The sequence below is a fragment of the Gallus gallus genome, chromosome 8 (assembly GCF_016699485.2).
Source record: "Gallus gallus isolate bGalGal1 chromosome 8, bGalGal1.mat.broiler.GRCg7b, whole genome shotgun sequence".
In the NCBI taxonomy this organism is placed as follows: Eukaryota; Metazoa; Chordata; class Aves; order Galliformes; family Phasianidae; genus Gallus; species Gallus gallus.
Window position 1 is genome coordinate 24,373,642 of NC_052539.1, and position 21,786 is coordinate 24,395,427.

The 21,786-nt window shown below is 42.2% G+C and overlaps 1 protein-coding gene across 2 annotated transcripts in view; it reads right to left on the reverse strand.

Moving 5' to 3' along the window:
* LRP8 (LDL receptor related protein 8) overlaps positions 1 to 21,786 on the reverse strand; it is a 149,956-nt gene that overhangs the window by 24,570 nt on the left and 103,600 nt on the right. For both annotated transcript variants that reach the window (XM_046944254.1, NM_205186.3), the window contains exon 4: positions 12,426 to 12,554. In XM_046944254.1, coding sequence (XP_046800210.1) covers positions 12,426 to 12,554 — 129 coding nt within the window. The remainder of the gene's footprint in view (positions 1 to 12,425; positions 12,555 to 21,786) is intronic.

Sequence of the window (21,786 nt, forward strand, 5' to 3'; positions counted from 1 at the left end):
TTTTATAAATTACAATAAATATATATAAATAAATTACAATAAATTAAATACTTTTTCCAATTGCACTTGGGAGTCTTTCTGCCCTCAGTAGCTCCAAGCCCAATCTCCATCCAACAGGGATAAACGTTAAAGAGAATCTCAGCTGCGCTTTGCTGCGTGCCCAGCATCCCATCAGTAACAACATGCAATGGTGTGTGGTCACCAAAGGGGCATGCAAGTTCTGCCTGGTGCAGGCAGGACATCCTAAAGAGGTAGGAGTGTGGGTATTTTGGGGGATAGAGAGGGGCTAACCTGTCTCCTTCTCCAGGCAATGAGGAACTGAGATCAGACACCCAACGTTAGGAGATGCATCCCTCTCATAAGGACCCACAACACAATCAGAGTCTGGTGGAGAAGCATCTAAAAAACCCTTCTGCATGTCAGAATTGAGACCACTAAAATGCTCCAGCCTACCCATAATTTCAGCTCATTTTCTTCGCTCAGCATACTTTTCTATCCTTATCCCATAGCTATAAATAAAATGAGCTGCTAATCCCACTGATCAGCACATGGCTGTATGACCCAATGATCTCTTCAAGTGATGAATAAGATGGAGCTACCAAATGGAGATTCGAGGTAAGAGTTAAAATCTTAACAATCTATTCAAGAAGAAAGCACTGGATAGGAATATTTCCAAGGCTATGTGCAGTTCCTGTAACAGATCAAGGCTGAGAAGTAGAAATTGATTTTTCTGGCATTATTTCGATCAATCTCAGAAATGCCGTAAGCAAAATTTTCCACAGTCTTTTGATCCCCAATTTTTGGGCAGGGTTATAAGGATTTGCACTCCAAATATGCATTCATTTCCCTTCCCACCATCTTTTTTCCTGTGTTGTTTTACTGCCCCCACCTCCACCCTTCCTTCTGCCTGTATGTATTTCCCTCTAGAAAGAGATGGATAAACCTCTGTGTGGGATTCACACAAGGGAATTCTGCACAAAAGCTCCTCCTCTGCACCTATAAATCCCACTACTGGCATAAAACTACTGATAAGCACAGCCAGAAAAAAATAGAAGCAATTCACCTTTCGTTACCTCTCATGACGACATTTTTCAGTTAAGTTTCTGAATTTCTAGCCAGAATTAACTGCACTGTCATGGTTATTTTGTTTCTTCTAAAAAATGTAATTTCAAATATATACCTGTAATTCTACAAAGCATGGATCCTCAAATCTGGATAAAAGAGTGTGATTTATGCAGGATATCCACTGTTAGTAGGAGCTGGGGATGGCATACAATGGACCACGACTGCTTCCACCGCTATCTTAAATTAAAGATTTGTAGCTTTTCAGTAAGAATCTGATATTTTAAAACATCTTTTTTTTTTGTCAAAAAAATTAAAAAAAAAACACCTCAGCTCCTCCTGAAATTAAACACATGGCTTGGAGAAACAGAACTATTGGGTAAAGTTTGTGGCAAAGTGGAAGACAGCAATGACTGATGCCAAAGAGAAGAAAATAAGACAGATGATGGCACTGCAGCTTTCCAACACCCTTCCCGAGGCAACCAAAATGAAGCATGGTTCAACATTTCCTGTCTGCTTACATTCTAAGGAAGGCAAGGGATGCTTTGCACACACTAACATTTGCAGTGGGGAAAGAGAGATCCGCTGCCGAGTTATCACAACTTGAACACTGACCAGAGAAGCTGGAAAGCCTTAAGCTGCGAGGCTTAGAAGTGAGCTCCACGAGGCTACAGCACAGGTACTGTGCAGAAAGAGCTAATCCTGCCACCACAGCCCGCATACATGAATCTCCAAGCAGGACTGAGATAAGGAGATCACAGAGCCCAGACAGGCTGAATTAAGTTGGAACTCCCAGCCCAGCTACCAACACCGTCATTGCGTTTGTTTGACTGAACTAGGATTTATTTTCAAGCTTCATTGTATCTACATTGTTTGCTTTGTCTGCTGAAATCGGTGCGGTTAGCGAGTACCTGAACACCTGATAGAGACCTCTGGTCAAATGTCAGTCTCTAAAGCACGAGTTCATCCCTGGAAGGCCAAGTTTCCCACGGAAAGCCGCCCTCCAGGAAGGACGGGGACAGACGGCGGTGAATGAAGACGACCTTGGAGCGCATTGCTCGAAGAGCTGACAGGCCTCCCATGGAGGGAATAATGCGGCTGAATTGCAGTCTCACTGCTAACGGTGGTTGTTGCTATGGTGATTGATACCGAAAAGCCCATATAGATGAAGGCTGCAGAAGGAATAAGTAATTTCTGATATTGTTCAAATCACTAATGGAGCTAAGGAGCCATTTCAGGCGCTCCTGCAAATTAAGATTTGCATGCACTCGCTGCCTCTGCCACACTGCTTCCCCCCAGACACCATGGAGTTATCCTCCCCTTCACCATGACGGTATTTGTGTAGTATGGGTTAATTACAAGGGAGCAACCAGATGCCAAAGCCCCTGCTGACACATAACCGGTGGTTCAGAAATGTATTTACTGCTATAGAATATATATTTCTGGACAATCATATTCATTCAAAGTGCTTTTCTGAAAATACAATTAATTATGAGCCCATAATTTATGAATAGAAGCAGCTTACACAAAAAAGATATGTGTGCTCTGAACTTCCCCCATCTACAATGTCGTCTGGGAGCAGTAAGGCTGCAGAACTCAGCCCTTCAGTCTCCTCCATTTCAGTCTGTACTGGGAAAGTTGATCACAGATTTTTCTGGTTAAATGACATCACAGTAAGAACTGACATCACCAGTAAGAGCCTGGTGTAGAGGATTCAGGGGTAAAATAATCAGGAGTTAATTTTGCCATTGCTGGGTTCAGATCACACATACTTCCCCAGGATTACCCAGGATCTCTGGGTATGTCCCTGAGCCACTGAGCTAAGCAGGTAAGGCACAGAGCCTGGCTTCAGCCTGGGAATCCCTTTGGCTGCAGCGACTGAGAGCTCACAGGTTTTAACTTGAATGAGTAAAGTGGGACAAAGCAGCACTCCCAATGCAAGCAATGAGGTCAGTGCCCTGTTAAATCTCCACTTCCACTAATTTAGTTTGCTTGACGGGAATTTTCTGTAAGAGGAGATATTTCTTCTTACTGCAGTCTGCCTCACTGTTAGACTCACATTTTCACTGTATTTAGTACATGGCACCATTTACTCTTTTGGAGGACACAAAAAGCAAGGAGTTGTCACAAACCCTTCTGTAAAATCTCACCCAGCTGTCTCCCACATTTCTCCAGGACCAGAGACCCAACACGATGGCAACCATAAAGATCCTTTTGAAATAAAAGAGTTTGCAAAGCACTGATAGGAAGGGATGAATACTTTAAAGGAGAAGCACAGAGGATACAGCAAGACAAGCAGCAGGACTCAGTGCAGCCAGATTGAGGGTTATGAATATCTGCACAGACCACAGACACCAGGTGTATGAAGACCACCGAGGTGGATTTGGGAGGGAGAGAGACTGACAGCCTCTTTAGGAAACAGCCAACCCTCAATTATCCTTACTTATGTGACATCAGGGGCACAATGTACCCAAATCATGTACCCATAATCCACCCCCCCACACACACATACACAAAAAAAAAGAAGGCAATCATATTTGGAAAGAAATGCCTTAGATTTTCCACTCAAATGGAACATTAAAGCACTGAGTGGCACTCACTGCAATTAGAAGCGTAAGGGCCGTGCGGTATCTGCACTCACTTTAATAGTACAGCGGTTTCTAGGACATCAGGCTTTGCCCTTCCACTTCTACTGCTCTGAAATGGAGGGCAGCACTTTGCTGAATTTGGGCTGAGAAGGAACCAATTGTACAGTGTGAACATTTATTTTTACATTTCTGGAAAAAAAAGAAGTATAGATACACATATTTCATTGAGAGCTAAACCTTTCCAAGTCATATCTTATCAAAGAACCAAATTTATCTGCAAAATGTAAGCAAAATTAATCCAACCACTTTATCTTCCCGTTTGAATACAGCGTTTCAGCCATAAGGATAATTTTTAGATGCTGTTTCATCTGTTAACATGACTCACAAAACAGCTTCCCCCCATCAAACCCTACACGACCCTCTCCTGCGTAGGACTGCGCTGAGTCCAAGCTGGCTCATTCTGATTCAGATTTAAAATCATATGCTCAGGAAGAGCAACTGTTAAGCTCTGTTTAATTAGTGTGATGCATACGTACCCACGTCCACTGAGGGATGGAACTTCTACCCACGTATCTGCCACCGTAACAGGATCGTTGGCACTGACAGTTAAAGGAGATTTCCCTTAGCAAAACTAAACAGATTCTTCCCTTTCAGATGGATAAACTCAGAATTACTGCTTTGTTCTTATGAAGAAAGCACTTCAGGGACATGAAATACAATCGTATTTGGCAATAAAATGCAATTTCTTGGCTGTTTCAAATCCAAGAGCTCTGAACGTTGATAGACAGACTGCCCAGAAGACAAACATCAAGTCAAACTCTGCTCCTTTGACAGTGTGACATACAAGATGGGAAAGCAGCTTTTTTGTGTATGCACGTGTAGCATGCAGTCCAGAAACACTACACTTTGGTTCCAATTAACCCAAACCATTTAAATTAAAAAAGTTGTTTCATACTTCATGGTTATTTCATACCATTCTTCCACAACCCTGTAAAAAATTATCATTTAGGGTCTGCAGGAATGGGTGTGTGAGAGCACTTGCAGTGCGTTCTCTTTGCATCCACTCTTTTTTCCTGGTGTACCTCAGCAGGAAAAGACTGTAGGAGCACTACATTTGGAACTGCCTTCTTTTTAGATTGTGCTCCATTCTTGCATGTATTGAAGAATCAGTTACTCAACATACTGATAGAGGCAGTTCAGCTGAAACAGGGATCAGCACTGTGCAGATGTGCAGACAGCCTGCAAAGCTGCACCACAGCACCTGCTGCAGTGAGAAGGCACTGCTCCATACTAGGAAACTCCATCTGCAGAACGTGTCTGTTATCCCCTACACCTCAACTTAACAGACAGCACTGGGGAGAAGAAACCCCTTTGCAGACAGAGCCTTGGCAAACCTCAGGCCATGGCTTTTGGGTCTAACTCCTGACATCTGCAATGACTGCCTTCCCCCTAACCTCAAGCTGATGCAGTATTTTCCATTTAATTACAGCAAGCACCCAATGCATTAACAATGAGACCACCTTCATGCTTCTGTAGGAATGCAATTAAAGGTAACTGCCAAGCTCATTTTTCTTGCTATTTTGTTTTGAAGGAACTAAGGATAAATATGATTATGGGATGAGATTTTTCCTATGTAGCAATGGGGATTTTTCTCCAATTACTACCTCTTTTGAAGGAGCTCTAATACTTTAAGCAGTGATAAAGTGGCAGCTGTACATGTTTAATTTCTGAGAGCCAGGGCATAATGCATAAGCATTAATCCCTCCAGCTGTCCAGTAATTAAACATCATGTAAAGCCCAGAAGATATCATTGCTGTGCTACCTTATCTTATTTATGAAGGACTTTCATTTGTTAAATCTACAATAACTTCCTTCCCATTCTCAGAAATAATTGCTGAATTCCTCCACCACGTCAAACGTACTCAAGTTACATCTATCTGCTATACAGATGACAGCAATTTTGGGCTAGCCATGTTTCCTTTCACCACATACTGAAATAATCATGAATATCAGATAAATATTCTTTCAATAAGCACAAATGCAATAGTATGAACTTTAACACCATTAAAATTCAGTTTCTCAGGGAGATTGTATGGCAAAACTTGATCCTCTGCCTTTGATTTCCCTCTGAACTCACCGAGGAACGTGACATTACTCTGCACCTAGCCTGTTAATGAAGACAACAAACAGAATTCCTAATTTTGAGGAAAGCATTTATTAATCAGGCTGCAAAGGAAGACCAAGTTAGTGCTGTATCACTGCCAACGGATAAAACTCTCAGCAGGATCTGCAGAGCTGGCATGAGCAGAACTGGTATGGTCAAATGCCCATCGATGGCACTGGAAGTGACTCTTAGATGCAAAACATAGGCACCTTTACTGCATCCAGGAGAAAATGACAAGATGACACAATGATCCTCATCCCTACATGATGAAACAATTTCACTGTCAACAGAAAGGTGAGATTTTCTAATTCATGTAAGCGTAGGGGCAGGAACAATGCAGAGGAAGACGGCTTTAAATCAGCTTTGTTACGTCCTCCCTCCAACTGGCTCATCACCAGGTGGATTTGCTAGAGGGATCAGACCAGCTTGGTTCTGCTTTCTGCCAATGGCTCTCAAGTGATGTCAGGGCTGCTGAGCAGGGCACTGGAAAGAGCTGACGGATTTTTTCTGCAGTTGGACCCTCCAAGAAAAGGACCACTCACTGCTTTGTACTGAGAGTCACACGTGCGCCTGGAGCTTTGCCTGAGGATCTTAGAAATTATGGACACCATGGGAACCTGGAGCTGTGAGCAAGGACATGGGGCTTACAGCAGGCAGGGCTGTGCTTACTGCTGCTTCCCCCATCAGTTTAAGAAGTATTACCTAGTCTGCTCAGCTTTTATTGGGCACATCGTCCCTTGGGACTGAAAATCCAGAACTAATTCTGAGATATATACAGTAGACAACTAAAAGCTGAAAGATGGAAGTTCAGAAGTCTCTCTATGGACTATCAGACAAGTGAGAAAAAAATAATCAGTATTTCACTGAGTAGGAAATTTGAGGAAGAAGTATTAAAAAGTTGATAGGAATGGGGACTAACATGTGAAAGTCAAGACAGAACTCAGCCTCTGCTGCTGCCACTGAACACAGCTCTGCTCCTTTTCCTTACTCCTTTGAAAGAGCAGCATATTCCAACACTGCATTGGATGCACCCACATATAAAGATTGCTAACTTACTTAAAGCTTAGTAAATTAAAGGTGTTTTTACATAAAGCTGTAGAGAGCTGGGATCAGCATCCCATGGGAACCAGCAAGCTCATCTCACAAGGCACACAGCAAAAACAGACGAGAGATGCAAGTACACAGCTTTTAGATGTACAGACGTGGGACCTGTGAGTCACTGAAACATGCTCAGGTTAAAAGAACATCATCCAAGGGCAAACAACTTAGTACCCTACAAACAGGGTATTTACGGACTTCATAAAATGCCGTGCATGTCTGCAGGTATGCTCTTTTGGGAACACAAAGCTCTGTGTCTGAGGAGAGTAAAGATAAAACCCACAGAAAGGAGAAAAAGGCAAAAAATGCAAAAGAACATATTTAAGATCTTGCTGTCTCGTGTAACACAAATACAGCTCCTTTCTCTTACAGCAAAAGATAACATCAGTAACAAGGCTGTATCTGCCAGAGGACATAGTTGCAGGGATTCCTGGCTCTCTGGGACAGTACTAGGAGATCACTGTGAGATCACTACTCTTACCTGCGTAGTGCCTGTGCATCGCTCTACCTCTGTGCTATACTTAAACAGAATAAACCACTGTGAGGGAAAATAGTTTATTAGTGCATCAATACATCATTACACTGTATCTGCTACAAAAGAAGGGACACTGTACAGCTCCAGTTCCTTATTTGCAAGACAATTTCTATGCTGGGTGCAAAAACTGGTCCAGGTGAGAACCAGTAACAGGCTGAGAGGAGATGGGGCCTGCACATGGCTCTCACTGCTGCCCATCCTACACACTAGACATGTCCGTTAAAGAGATGAAACATCCATCATAGCTGTAGAGGGATGTCAGTGCTTCTTTTCTGAAGCTATGCTGAAATGCTCCCTGCATTGCTAAGCAGGAGACAAAGCACTGGTCAGTGTCTCTCTTAGCAGAGATTTAACAAGTTCTGTAGTAGTTACTAACCAGACTGATCCAGAGTTGTGATGCTCTGCATGTGCACTCTCACATTTCATTTCTCTTTTTAAGTCTCAGTGAATGTGTTCCTAAGCTTATCCAAATAATTCTGATGAAGATGATGTACATCAGGAACACAAAACCTTGACCACAGAAATCAGACTAGCAAATTCAAGACTGCTCTTACATTCTTAACTCTTGCTACCTGTTTTTAGAGAAGCAGACCAGACTTAGGACTTACTGTAAAGACACAGATCACTTCTGCTCCAAAGAACCAAAAAGTTTCTTTTCATGGATTCTTTTATTTTTAAAAAGGCAGATATTTGCATCTTCAAAAATTGTTTGTGCACTGAAAGTCAGCAGCAGACTTAAAGCCTGCTGCTCAAACTGCTGGAAGTAAATGACTGAGGCAGACGGGCACTTACGTACCTGCATGCAAGGATTAATACCCACAATTAATCCCTGGTGCAATTATAACCTGTGCAGACACAAATCTGGATCCCTAATCACTGGTGCTTTATGCAATGCAGGTTAAATAATTCACAGCTTCTACCACTTCCTCAGAGGAGGTTTTTCCACAGGATGAAAACCTTTGTTTGTGGATGAACAACAAAAAACAGAACACACACACACAAAAAGAGAAACCCAACCAAACCACTTCCTTACCATATATTCATAATGGGGTCAGTGCCTGGATTCCTTCTGAAAATACCATTTCCTTATAATAGTAGCTGACCAGGCCTAGCAGGCCAGCTAAAGCACTGTCATCTCTGCAGAATTTTTTACTTTCCTGGATGCCATCTATCATGCTGCTGTTTCTCCCTCCAGACGTGGCAAACTGGACCCTGGTTTCACACTCGTTTCTTTACTCTCAAGGCTAGCTTTTTACAGGGCTGGATTCGACAGTGGGAGATGAAGAGCTTGAAGAAGTACATGACTTATTCAATAGTTTGGGATGATGCATCTGTTTCAACATACCTGCACTCGTGTAAGTTCAGAGCTTGCTAACTATGCTGATGAACCTGTTGTCTAATGAAGGCTACACAAGGACACCATACAAGGCTCCAAATTCTCTCACTTCCTGAAGGAAAGATATCCTGAGCACTGCTGTGACAAATCCATTTCAAACCATGTAGGGTGCCAGTAGTAAAAGCCAGTCTTCAACAGTGACCGCAAAGAAAAGGAGGACAGCGGTCTGTAAGATAATCCACCAAGGATGCAGCCAACACAAGGCATTAAAGGAGAACCCAACCTAAACAGAAAAATCTCACTTTCTTATTCAATACTTCCCAAAATTTCTAATCAGCAAATTCATGAAAGAAAAATCCAGTGAGAATTACCCAACCCAGAGCAGTATCAGAAAAGCAAGTTGCTGGATGCCAGAGGCAGACATAGGAAGAGGAACCTGAGTACTCTTGCTTGAGTTTTTGAATGATGCTACTACCATAACCCTTGTTTTCCTCTCACACATGCTTCTCCACCCTCTCTTAACTCACACTGGTGACACAGGAGTAGGTGCTTGCACAGCCTCATCACCACCAGTCCCTGCTCCTACCTTTGCAAAGCAGTACAACATTGCTAATTTATGAATTAGAAATAAAGAAATGCAGGCTCCAGTAATGTTCAAAAACTCCATATTTAGCAGAAATTCTTTTGAAGGATTATAATATTAAGAGATGGTTATTGCTATAAAGAAATCGGAGCGCCTGCAGTTAAAATATGCTTAGAGTCTCACATTAGCTCAAAGCAATGGTTTTATTGACGCTGATTTAGGCAGAGCTTAGGGTTTTTCATCTGGGTGCCTTCACTAGCATTATCTTCAAGTCATCTTCCATTTGTTTATTGCACACACAAGTTCTCAACACGGCAATTAGTGTAAGCACAAATAAACTCCCTTCTAAACATTTATCTAGAAAAATGTATTGTTTAAGGCCTACTTTGTCAGCTCTGTGAGAGGTGCAGCATTAGCTACAACATGGTGCTCTGCACCAAAGGGTTGGCAAGTGACAGCCAGCAATGAAACCTCATCTAAAATGAGAATTAAAAAGTGTGTGGAGGTAAAAAGAAAAAAAGAAAAAGAAGGTCTGAACCTAGGATCAGCCATTTTCCTTCTTCTGATGATGTGTGCTACTGAGATAAGAGAAAACGGATATAGAAGGATTCTGAATAGAAAAGAAATGGGAATGTTAACAGAATATCAGATAGGTTTAGTGAGGTTTTATCAGATTTGGACAAAAGGGAGGATAGCAATCAATCCTCTACAAGCTCTCAGAGTTTAAACAACTAACACGTCTGTTCTCATCCATGAAAGAAAAAAAACACCACCCTTAATTTGACAAGCATCCTCATTGAAAATGCACCCAGGACAGCCATTCAGAAGTGCCACCTGTTTCCTTCTCAGACTAAATCTAATGCCTCTGAAAGGGGCTGAGTCAACAGGTCTTTGGACTGAAAGCCTCTGATCCCTGCACCCACCCAGGAAGCTCAAAGTCTGCCCATCAGTGCCTTCCTGCCCCGTCCCCTGGCCAGAGAATAGCCACATCCAGACTCAGCAGTGATTGCCACCTTGCACCCAGTGAGGTGGCAGCCTACATGGGGATGACAGCCAATGATAAGGAACTATGTGAAAAGTCAAATTCACCTCACATGAGTTATCCAACAACCATCAGAAGATGGCAGTTTGTCCTTGGGTTGAATTTCCATTTTACAAACCTACGTGTGCACTACAACTGTGGAAGACGATGCCGAAACATCCAGAAGGGAAACACTCAGCTTTTCCTATATCTCTTAATAGCATAATTATGTTGAAATTATGTGGCATCTAGAACATATTTAAATTCATTTTGGGGGCCACCTCAGAGCCTTGAAAAGAAGAACTTCAAAGCAAGCAGTTTCAAATGAAGGGTTTTTTTTTAATAAATAATAGACTCCACGCAACAAGTCCTACTAGCGTGAGCAGCAGCATTAAATTAGAGGAGGTATCCACCAGCGTAAAACTGTTATAACTTCATTAACTCCTACTGAGGGAAAAAAAATCTCACTTTGCTTGCAGTTACTTTTCTCTTCTGAGCTTGTCTCTAAAGCAGTTCAACAACAAAAAAGCACATGCTACAGAGAGAACACTGAGGGTTTCATACAGAAAGCTACTTTTGAGAACTGCCAAAACATAATCACCTGAAAGGACAAAGGATGAGGGCACGTTACCAACTTATCACATCATAACTAATGAACTAGGAATGGTCAATGCACAGGCACTTAATTCCACATGAATTAGGAGCCAATGTAAGGCAGCCTATGCCTTTTCCTTGCAAGTCAACCCAAGTGGAGCTATGCTGCACGTGGTCAGAACAAGCAGAGAACTCATCACACATACAGTAACCTGTACCCTGGACTAGAGTCACATGCAAAACAGAACAGAGATGCTTTGGAAAAATGTATGTCTAATCTGTGTTGCATTGAATTAGTGATTCATGTCGAAGCTTCATACTTTGTTATGCAGCTTCAATGGAAAAACAGTGTGGATTGTGAACTGATCAGGCATCAGAGCTCACAATTCAGTTTTCAGATGAAGAAACATCAACGTGTGTTTGTATGTACTCATTCAAGCCTCTCACCAGTAATCTGAATCACACCTAATGACAGAAACAGTGACAGGAGTGAGTAATGATGGGGTGATGGCAGTCACACAGAGCAAGAGATAATTTCTTAATAGCCTGGGACTATTTACACAAGGAAGTTACTAATGACAAGTAATGACAATACATAACTCTAATAACAGAGCAGTGGTAGGAATGAGATTTTACTTCTACATAGTAATGGACAGACTGATATTCCCAAAGTTCTGGTGGTCTGTATAAAAACAAAGCTGGAAAAACGGCAGAGATATCAAAGGGAGACACAAAAATGAGTCAAGCATTCATTCACAAGAAAAATACTTGACAAGAAGAAGCACACAGAACTGAATATGTTTAGTCTATCAAAAAGACAGTTTGAGAAATGACTTGATTACACAGTGTAGGAGTTTTCACAGAGGGAATACACTGTTAAAGACCTCTTTCATTCAGGAGAAAAAGGCCTAATGAAAGGCAATGGCCATTGAGGGACTGAATTTAAAACTGTTACAGTAAATTGTATATCATTCTCTCTCTGTCCAGTAAAATCAACAGGCCATTTACAAAGAAAAGTCTAGACCTATCTATTACATCCCAGCAGAAGCTAACATAGCCCACAGGGCTATGCTCTGCAGGAGGAAGAAGGTGGCACTACGCTGCTAAGCTGTAAGAGAAGAAGCTTTGCTATTTAAGTCCTTACCACATCGCTTGGGCATTAAGCCCTCATAATCATGACCAACTAACCAACTATATTCTGCTACAGCACAGAAGATGACTTAGTTCTCCATAGAGTTCCCTTTATATTCTTCAGCCATCTCCAACTGTAGAATCCCTTGTTCATGTCTTTTTGTGAGATCCACTACTTAGCATTGCAAATGTAGACTGCATTTTGTTGGCAGAAAAGTCATCCCTTTACATGCAATTTGTAATAGTCACTCCAAAACTTTTATAGTCCTACGGGGAGACATTGCATGTGTATTAAAGTATTTCTCTAACTCACCAGGAGCACAACCAGCCTCATCAATACCGCTTTCACAGTCCTTCTGCCCATCACATCTCCAGGACGACGGGATACATTTGTTGCTTAAGTCTCCACAGCTAATTTTTTCAGCTGGGCATACTTGCTTGGCTAGAAGAATAAAACAAAGAAAAAATACAAGTTTAACATATTTCTAGACATTGCTAACACTGTTTGCACTTTTAAAGCTACTTTCATTTTGTATGGCTCAATCCTGACACCTGTAACAAAATGTGGAGTCCACAGTTTTGAGGTCTGGCTGCTTACATGCTCCCTAAGAGAGATCACAGTATTTTCACATGCAAAAACAGCCTGTCCCTCAGTGTGTGCCTGACCCAGACACCCCGCTTTAGGAACACAACTGTACAGCAGCATGCAAATAAAATGAACTAACCAATCCTCATCCAGTTTGGCAGCATTTGCTTATTAAACAGATCAACTCTTCTGTTCAAAACACGACACGTTTTCAAATAGTTTTTCCATAGGTATTAATAATTACAATGCAATGTATGGCTGCAAGTCTGCTGAAAAGGAAGGAACTTAAATTCTAAACGAAACCTTGAATTCTGGATTAGAACTAAAAATATATTTCGCAGCATGCTACCCTGGTAAAGAAATTAATGCAAAGTCTGTCTGCTTTCCAAGTACTGGGCAAGAGAGGATGAACATTACAGCTTCTCTCCACTTGCACAAGAAGGCATTAGAGGGCTCTCTTGCAGCCTCAAAGCATCTATCTCCCACTTAAAAGCAGCACCATTTAACCACAGGATTTCTCCATCTTCTCAGCACCTTGGAACACTTCAAAAGCAGTTTCCAGAAGCTGTGGGCAACCGATCTATCAATAGCTTTGGCAAGCTGAAAGGTTTGGAAAAGTACGGACAGAGGACTCCTATTTATGGAAAACAATCTCTATGTTATTCATCTCGCTGACAGAGTAATTACAGGTATTTTAAAAATGTAAATCAAAGCTTGAACTTGCAGGGATGCAGTAAAAGAAGCTGCTTTTGCTCACAGTTCATCAAATCCCTGCATTTCAATGGTTTCTGCCCCTACGCATCACTGCATGGGAGCCACCAGTCTGTAAGCACTGGCAGGTAACAGACAGAGGATTCTGCACAAAACTCAAAGCACAACTCTGATGGAAACCTTTAAATTATTTGCAAGGTTGTTATTTTCAACCAGAGACACTGCAGCAGTGCAAAGTGAACTCAACGTCGGTGTTTGTGCTATGAAATGGGCTTTTAGCAGCTGCAAACCAGACTTACATTTCTGTTTCTGCACACTGCTTACACAAACACCAGAGACCTTCTGGGCTTACATGACCAAAATATTTACTTTCTCCTTTCCTCTTCACCCTCCCAGAAAGAAAAGGGTTAGCACCATACATGAGAGTGAGTGCTCACCCTGGATATAGTCTGGACCAACTCGAGCTATAGCAAGGCCTGCCTTTTCAGAAAAGCACCATTAAACAACTCGGTTGAAATGTCAGACACATCAACACCAATTTATCACAATGAACTGCAAATGCCAAGGATGGACAACAATGGTTTATTTATAAGGAGACAAGAGCAAAGAAGACAAGAAGGTTCCATTTACTCACTACCGCCAATGGCACATTCTTCTTTTTCTTTACATGAGGCTACAAAGTCTTTCACAGAACTACAGAGCCTAACTGGCGCCCCACTGTTTGCTTCCTCTTGTGCCACTGCTGTGCTTTTCAGGCTCCAGACGTCATGTATATTCAAGAAAGCCCAAGAAAACAGAATTGATTTACTTTCAGAAGACCGTTTGTCAGGTTCTCACCAAACAGGTACTCTAAGAGCATACACAAAATGTAATTAAGTGGCTTCTACTGGTGGGAAACCCGCAAGATTTTTCATCAACAGGCTGAAAAGAACCCCCCTTTGTGGAAACGCATCATCTCTCAGGTCTGGACAGTTTCTCAGTCTGTTCTGAAATAGCTTCCCATCCTCTCCAGACTGCCCCCTGCATTTATCCAAGGTTCTTCAGGAAAAAAAAAAAAGGCCAGGAAGAAAACAGAGAAACTACTATACTAAAAGGGTTTAATTCATTTGGACATGCCATTTAATTGTTCCTCAAAACCTCTCCTGCTACACTTAGTATAGACCTTAAAACTCCTACCTCCTCATTACCTTCAACAATGGTTTAGTTGTTCTTTGTTAAAGGAAGGTTTGGTTTTTAGCAAGGATCTCTCTCCTCAAATACCAACCTTAGAACTTCTTTTGTCATCGCTAGCAGTCCTATCTCAGAGACATACCATGAACAAAATATAAGTTCATACTTGCCCTGCGTGTTTCCATCCAAGACAAGCACAACTGTTAAACGAGCACTGTTCACATATGAAGGAATCCAAAGGGCAGGGTTGCTTTAGGAAATTCATGACTCAGAGTTCTCAGTTTCTGGAGATTTACAGGTTCAAAAAAATATCTCAGTCACAAGCTAGCATATATATTGCATATTGTATACATACAAACATATACTACAGCCACTACTGATTAGCATCTGATACATCCCCACTGAATTTTTTCAAATTCCATCTTGTGGATTCAATTATTCAATTACTGTATCCAACAAGATTCTGTTCACACTGAGAAGGACATGCACAGGGGCAGCAGTACCTGTGATGGATGTATCTCAGGAATCTCTTTGGCACTGGTGCACAGAGCACACCATGATCTCACGGGAAATCCACTGAACCCACAGCTTTGCTGGGTGCCTATGTTTGGAGCTACGTGTGAGCAATATGCAAACATAGACCATGCTAAAGGCAGTGTTAAAGAACTGTTTCCACAAAAGGCTAAGATTCAGCAGTGATCCTCCAATTCTGTCACACTGAGTGAGCCAGAGTCACCCCGCTGGGATGACCAGCTTGGTGTAGATTTGCAGTTTCTACTCAAGTCAGTGCAACTGCAGCCCACACCAGGATTTCACTTGCGGACCATACTTGCAATAAGCATACACTTGAGGGCACTGAGAAAATGAAGGTGACTTTGTGTTTCCAGTTGAAACCAGCCCAGGCCAACATGAAAGGCATGATCAGCGGCTTACATGAATTAAGACTGCAGCACTCAGAGAACTGGAGTGAGACCTTTAAATCCCCACCACAACTGATGTCTTTGTTGACAGCCACCTGCTAGCACAGGATGGTCCCTGCAGGGCAGAATTAGGGCACGCTGCAACAGCCCTTCCCAGGACTGGGGAACTCGAGCTGCTTGCCACCCAAGTCCACATTTTGGAATACAGGCGATAACCTTTGTGTGAGCACACAGTAATAGTGAAAGCCTATTCTTCCTACAAAGACAGATAAAATTAACTTAAGGCCATTACCTTCAGACTTTGAACATAAATTACTATAAGGAACTCAGAAGACAAATTACTACAAAAACGTTACTTCAAAAGCCAAGGAATCTTAAATAGCCATAACAGTTGATAAACCTGATAAAAAGTTACACTGTAAGGTAAGATTTATATGATGGTGATTTATGTGCAGAAGTTCCTGGACGAATGGAAAAGGATTTATGGAGATTAAATCCACTGCACTGCATAGTACAGATCTCACTAAGCTCGTTCTCATGTGCTTGTAAAAAGAAAAAACCCTTCAATTAGGAGCTGGCAATGAAATGATCATGCAGTTCCTTCTCTACGTACAGAAGGGAGGGACAGAATAGGCTACATGGACAAAAGGTTTAGGATGTCTAGAACAGATCGCACGTACCTTGCCCTTGTGCAGACTATCACCTTTGTGATTATCATCTGATTATCATCTGATCAGACTGAAATCATCAGAATCCCACGATAAACTCTAATTCTTGAAACAGACTATCAAAATAAAAGCAAGTTGGTTTGACAAGAAAGACACAGTTCAAACAGACACTACAGACAACATTGATGAAGACAGCGATTCTCAGGGGTAGCACAAATACTTTTAACAGGTTATTAAAAACTGTGTACAGCCCAAAGAGAAAGGATCGTTCCATAGTGAGCTGAAAAGACAGATGGCATCAGGTTTAATAGTACCAAATCATCAAGTTTCATGCCCTGGGACTTCAGTCATCTGCACGGGTCACGAAGGGTTTCCTTACCAAAGCTCACAGCTATCCTGGCACATTTGTGATTTGTTTTCTGATCTATCCAAGGATACCTACGATGCAAACCTGAGTCTGGCTACAGGGAGTCTTTAAAATTTATCACAGTCCACCGTGTTCCCCCCATAATTAGTGATGCATGATGCTGTCAAGGCAATTCTGATTCAGGCAGCTCTTAGGAGAATACAATACTCAAAGGTAACAGCTGACCCAGCACACAGACTGGTAGCAATGTAGCTGGGAATCAGTGAAGTTCAAACAGACATGCTATGGGAAGAAAGAAGAGTGTCAAGGAAGAAATCAGAGTCGGGAGGTTAACGCAGCACAAGCTAGCCAAGAATGGAAGTCAGCTAATTAACCCTGAGAAATGCCATTTTTTAGAGGCAAACCTGCCCAGTGTGCTACTTCAGTGATTCCAAAGCCCTGTGAGCAAACAGATTCTTGAACAACTTTCAAACTTTCTCACACAGCCCCACAGCTGCCAAACTGATGCACTGAGCTGCTGAATGCAGCTCTCCGGGCCCACAATGGCCTCGAGGAGCAGAGGTGTGCAGCTGGGAACAACAGCCTTAGCCTTCCTCTGCCGACACGTGACTCATTAGAAGTCTTCTGTCATCTATTCAGGTCCCAACCTGGTGGTGTCAGCTCTGTGTGTGAGCAGCACAGCCCAGTCCCCATTATCCAGGCGTCCCATGGGCACAACAGACCCAACTCTGAAGCACTGATTTATGAAGCCTATCCCTCATGACCTGAATTAGCAAGGACTGTGGAAAGGGCTGTTCTCTACAGAAACACAGCTATATTCTCTCCACCTGTAGCAATACAGTAATGCTTCTTTCTTTACCTGTAGGCTATAGGTTTAAATACATTGCAGCTTCATCAGCATCAACCTTCTCCACTAAAGATCCAGTGACAAAATAGTCCAGACTGATTGGCTGTGTGCTGCAATCATACTTTCCCTGTGTCGTTTGTAATTCAGCAGTTTGAAAGCATCTTGGAACAAGTTCTGCAAGGATACTTTTAGACAAGAGCTGCATTTACTTGACCATTTTTGGTTTATTGATATGGAGTTTTGTAACCTTGCTTCAACTCTGTGGCACTGTGACCCTGACTCATTAAACTGAGATGTAATCATGTATGTAATATAATATACATGCAAACTGTACTGTGTTCACTGTCCTGTGGAAGTTCTTGCCTCCTATTCTTATCACTTAAGCAGTAACAAGGAAGTTATCTGATATTCTAGCATTGTCCTAAAGATAAGGATAGCTTAGTGTCTGATGAACTCCTAATGAATACGCTGTTAATTGCATAACCTTCCTTCAGTACAGCAAGTCTTTCATTCATCAAGGGCACGGATTAAGCATCCTCACAGCATTACAGCATCTTTATAATTAATAATATATTCTTCTCATTTCTAAATATAGCCTACAATAAGAAGCTTTAAAGAATCCGAGCTGCACCTTTTGCTAAGAACTTTTGATCAGAAGGAAACGAGCCGGTTTGCTCAGACAAGGGATCTGCTCTGACTGGGTTTGCTAGCTTTGCAGCAGACCCGATCCTGAAGGCAGTGCACCTGCTTCAAGCTGGGCCCAGCTGCAAAGCCCATCAGCAGCAGGAAACGCCCCCCTATCTGCAGCACAGTGCCTTTCTATCTCAGAGGATATTTCATGCAGATCAGAGATGCACAGAAGTATCATTATGTATTAGGTAATTCCTGCTTGATGAAGAATAATTAAGTCCACGAGAACTCTGCCATCAATCTGCTTAGCAGGCAGTGAGATAATGCACTGTACAAAATCTCACCAGTTATGTCTTTCATCCGTGTGACACTGAATATCCCGAGTTGGAAGGGACCCATAAGGATTACTGAGTCCAATTCTGTGCTCCACATAGGACCACCCAAAATTAAACTCCCTCCTGGAGCTTTTCTTGGATTTCATTCCTATTTGTTGAGTAAAGACATCACCTCCAAGGCTCACAGAACAGAAAAAGGCTTTTTTGATACCTACCATGGTCAGCACCGGCCCTGCTTGCCTGCAATATTCGGAGTGCAGCGCTGGGCTAGCAAGGAGCAAGTGCTCTGCAAGCAGCAGTGCTGCAGCAGGAGGCAGGGAGGGAGAAACTGACACCAAATTTTAGGTTAATTAAAGCTAATCTTTATCTCGTACAGCTGTTTTGGACACTTCTAGATGCTATCTACAAGGAAACATCAAGGCAGTGTCCTGTATGAGCTCCGGCTGACTGCAGGCCCTGTCACAGCACTTTTTGACCGCCTCTGCAGATCAATCAATGGTGAGGATGGGGAAAAAAAAAGCAGAGCGGCTCTCCCTCACCCATGAACTACTTTCCCTTAAATGAACGTGGCTATTTTTGCCCTGAAAATTCCTTTGCAGTGATCTGGATTGCATGAGTAATTCCCAGACGGGCTGACTGCCGGTGGCAGAGCTCAGCCTGCAGCATCTGGGCCAAATGTTTTCCTGTGAAGCCATGCAGCTTCACCGAATTCTGTACCAGCTGAGACAAATTCCCACATCTGAAAGCTCTGAGACCATTAATATCAGCCAAATGCTGGCACAGCAAAAGCATTCCATTTCTACATCAACACTCCATTTCGGAGACAGCATTTCTTTAAGACAGGAATAACTCTGATTTACAGACTTCAAGTGCTAAAGATTTCTGGACAAGTGAGTCCACTTGTTTATTTATTACTGTTGTTAAGAGCTGTATCTTATCTCTAGTTCTAGTCTTTATCTCTACCTCTCTTACCTAGTTTCAGCTTCCGTACACAGGATCAAACTATGCTGTTTCTTGCTAGCCTAAGGAAACAACTGTGTGATGAAACCTCCCCTCTAAGCAGACAGGTGTGTATCAAGAAAGACATCTCTCAACTCTCTCTCCAAAAAAATCTGATACCTCCTAATAAGACATTTTCCAACTCTGCAATTATGTGACCCTTGTAAGACTGCTCACGTCCCTGATGTTCAATAACCACTCTGCTTTACAGCAGCTACCTTTGTCTTCTACCATCTCTCAGTCACCTGTTTAATTTAACATGTGTTAAAGTTCAGTTTAACACGTGTTAGCATGACTGAGCTATTTGCTAACCCGGTGAGGCTGAATTATCTTTATTTGCAAGAACCTGACCCACCTAGCAAAGGGGCAGAAGTTCACAGAAATGCAGTATAATGCACTGGGTCTTAATGGTATGTGGCCTTTTAACTGCTTACAGGAAGACTCTAACTTTTAAATATTCTAAGTGGGAGAATGGATCTCTGCAATAAGGCTCTCTCATCTGTATGCAGGGTGCGTTTGGTCTAAACCAAGCAATTTTTATGACTTTTAAGTTGGCAGAACACCTCATTTCCTATGCAGGTCAGGTATAATTTCCTTTCCAGTCACCTCCGACTTGAGGCAGTCTGATGTCAGAACTTTTAACAGCTTGCTGCCCTCGCCGTGCCTAACCTTTCCAAAACCTTCTCTAACAATGAGACACAGTTGTCTTTATGGAGGTATTACCACCTGCAGGAGAGAAGACAAATGGATCTCAAGGGGAGAGGATCTAACAGTCCAAGAGCTCCACTGGAAGACCTGAAGCACCTGCTCGGCATCACACTAACAACCAGAGAAACGAGAAGCTATCATCCCTGTCTGGTAACACCAGGGGTATGGGAAGACTGGCAAGCACTTGCCATTAATCATCCTATGCCTTGCAGAAAGGTCAGCTGTACCGCAGTGAGTCAGCTCCTTCGCAGTATGGGCATCTGTGCCACATCCCCAAAGAAAACAGATGCCAGTCTGCTAATCGGCTTTTACAAGAGGAGAGGGACAGCCTGGCAGATATTCTCATCTGTATCACAATGACAGCCTCAGCCTGGAGCAACATGCGCTTCTGATGATCCCAGGCTGAGCCAAATCAGTACATCCTTCAAAACGCACAGGAGAAAATCCCTTACCTGCACCCCAAAATGCAACTGGAATTGTTGGAAATGTCTGAAAACCTGAAGAATTCTTCATTCTGCTGGGGAAAGAGAACACTCCAAAAGCAGCCACGTGAGCTCAGCAGAATCAAACACCTATTTGTTACTGTTTGAAATAACACCCTACGGAAGTGTGCTAATACCAATGTTCAAACGTATTGCTGGATTACATCAGCCTGCTGACATCAGGTACGTCAATGAAGGTAACACTGGGGGGAGATCACACAAAAGAAGAGCCTATACATCACCCCAGCATCCAGATTCAGCAATCTTTTGAAATACTATCTATACTCGATGAACCAAAATATACGGAAAAACTGCAAGTAAATTTTGTGAGAATATTCAAGATGAGGATTTAATGCACTCTTGGTGACTTTAAATCAACAAAACGACCGACTTGCTTTGCCCAGCCTCATCATTACTGTGTAGGTCCAGGTCATAATATGGTTTTACCCAATGGCACATGAAAACTACGCCCCATGTATGAGCTCCAGATTTTTAAGAGACAGATTTGTGGATCTTTTCTTTATGTGTGTTGGCACATGTCAGCCATGGTATCCATAAAGCATACATCACATGGTTACACAAGAGCTGCATGCTACCATTCTTCCTTTTTCTCCCTCTCTCAGACCTCTCCGGTGTTTCCATCCAGTCCATTTCGACCTCTAAGGATCTGTGGGAAAGTGGGTAAGGAAGTACAGCATGGAGAAAGTCTGCAAATGTGTGGGGTTGAACTATCAAATCCTTTCTTTGGCTCAGCAGGAGAGAAAATGTGTTTTGAAAGCCTGAAACATCAGCCCTAGTTCTCAAAATATTTGATGAGCAGATAGGGATGTATTCACTCCTTCTGGGACATATGTTACACAACAGCTTCCACTGGAAGCTGTTTAACACTTTTTGGAAGAAAACACTTCTTCCAAGCCAGGAACATGGGAGATAAATGAAAACATCCAGGCGAAGGGGAAGAGCATGCAGAATTGTTCCTAGGCTATGAAAAAGAAAGAACTTATCTCACAAATGTGAAATTCACAGGCATGTTAATTCATTTTTTTAAAAATTTCAATTACTGCACACAATTTTAGAGACCTCCACTCCATTTATTATGTATAACTGGGATTTTTTTTTTAAAGATAATTCAGTTTAAATTGGCCTTTTCTAAACATAATTCTATAGCTCTAAGCTATTCCCCTTTGAAATGTTTTCACAGTGGTCGTCTCCCTGCTCTTCAGAAATCACCACAAACCAATCATTTAGGAA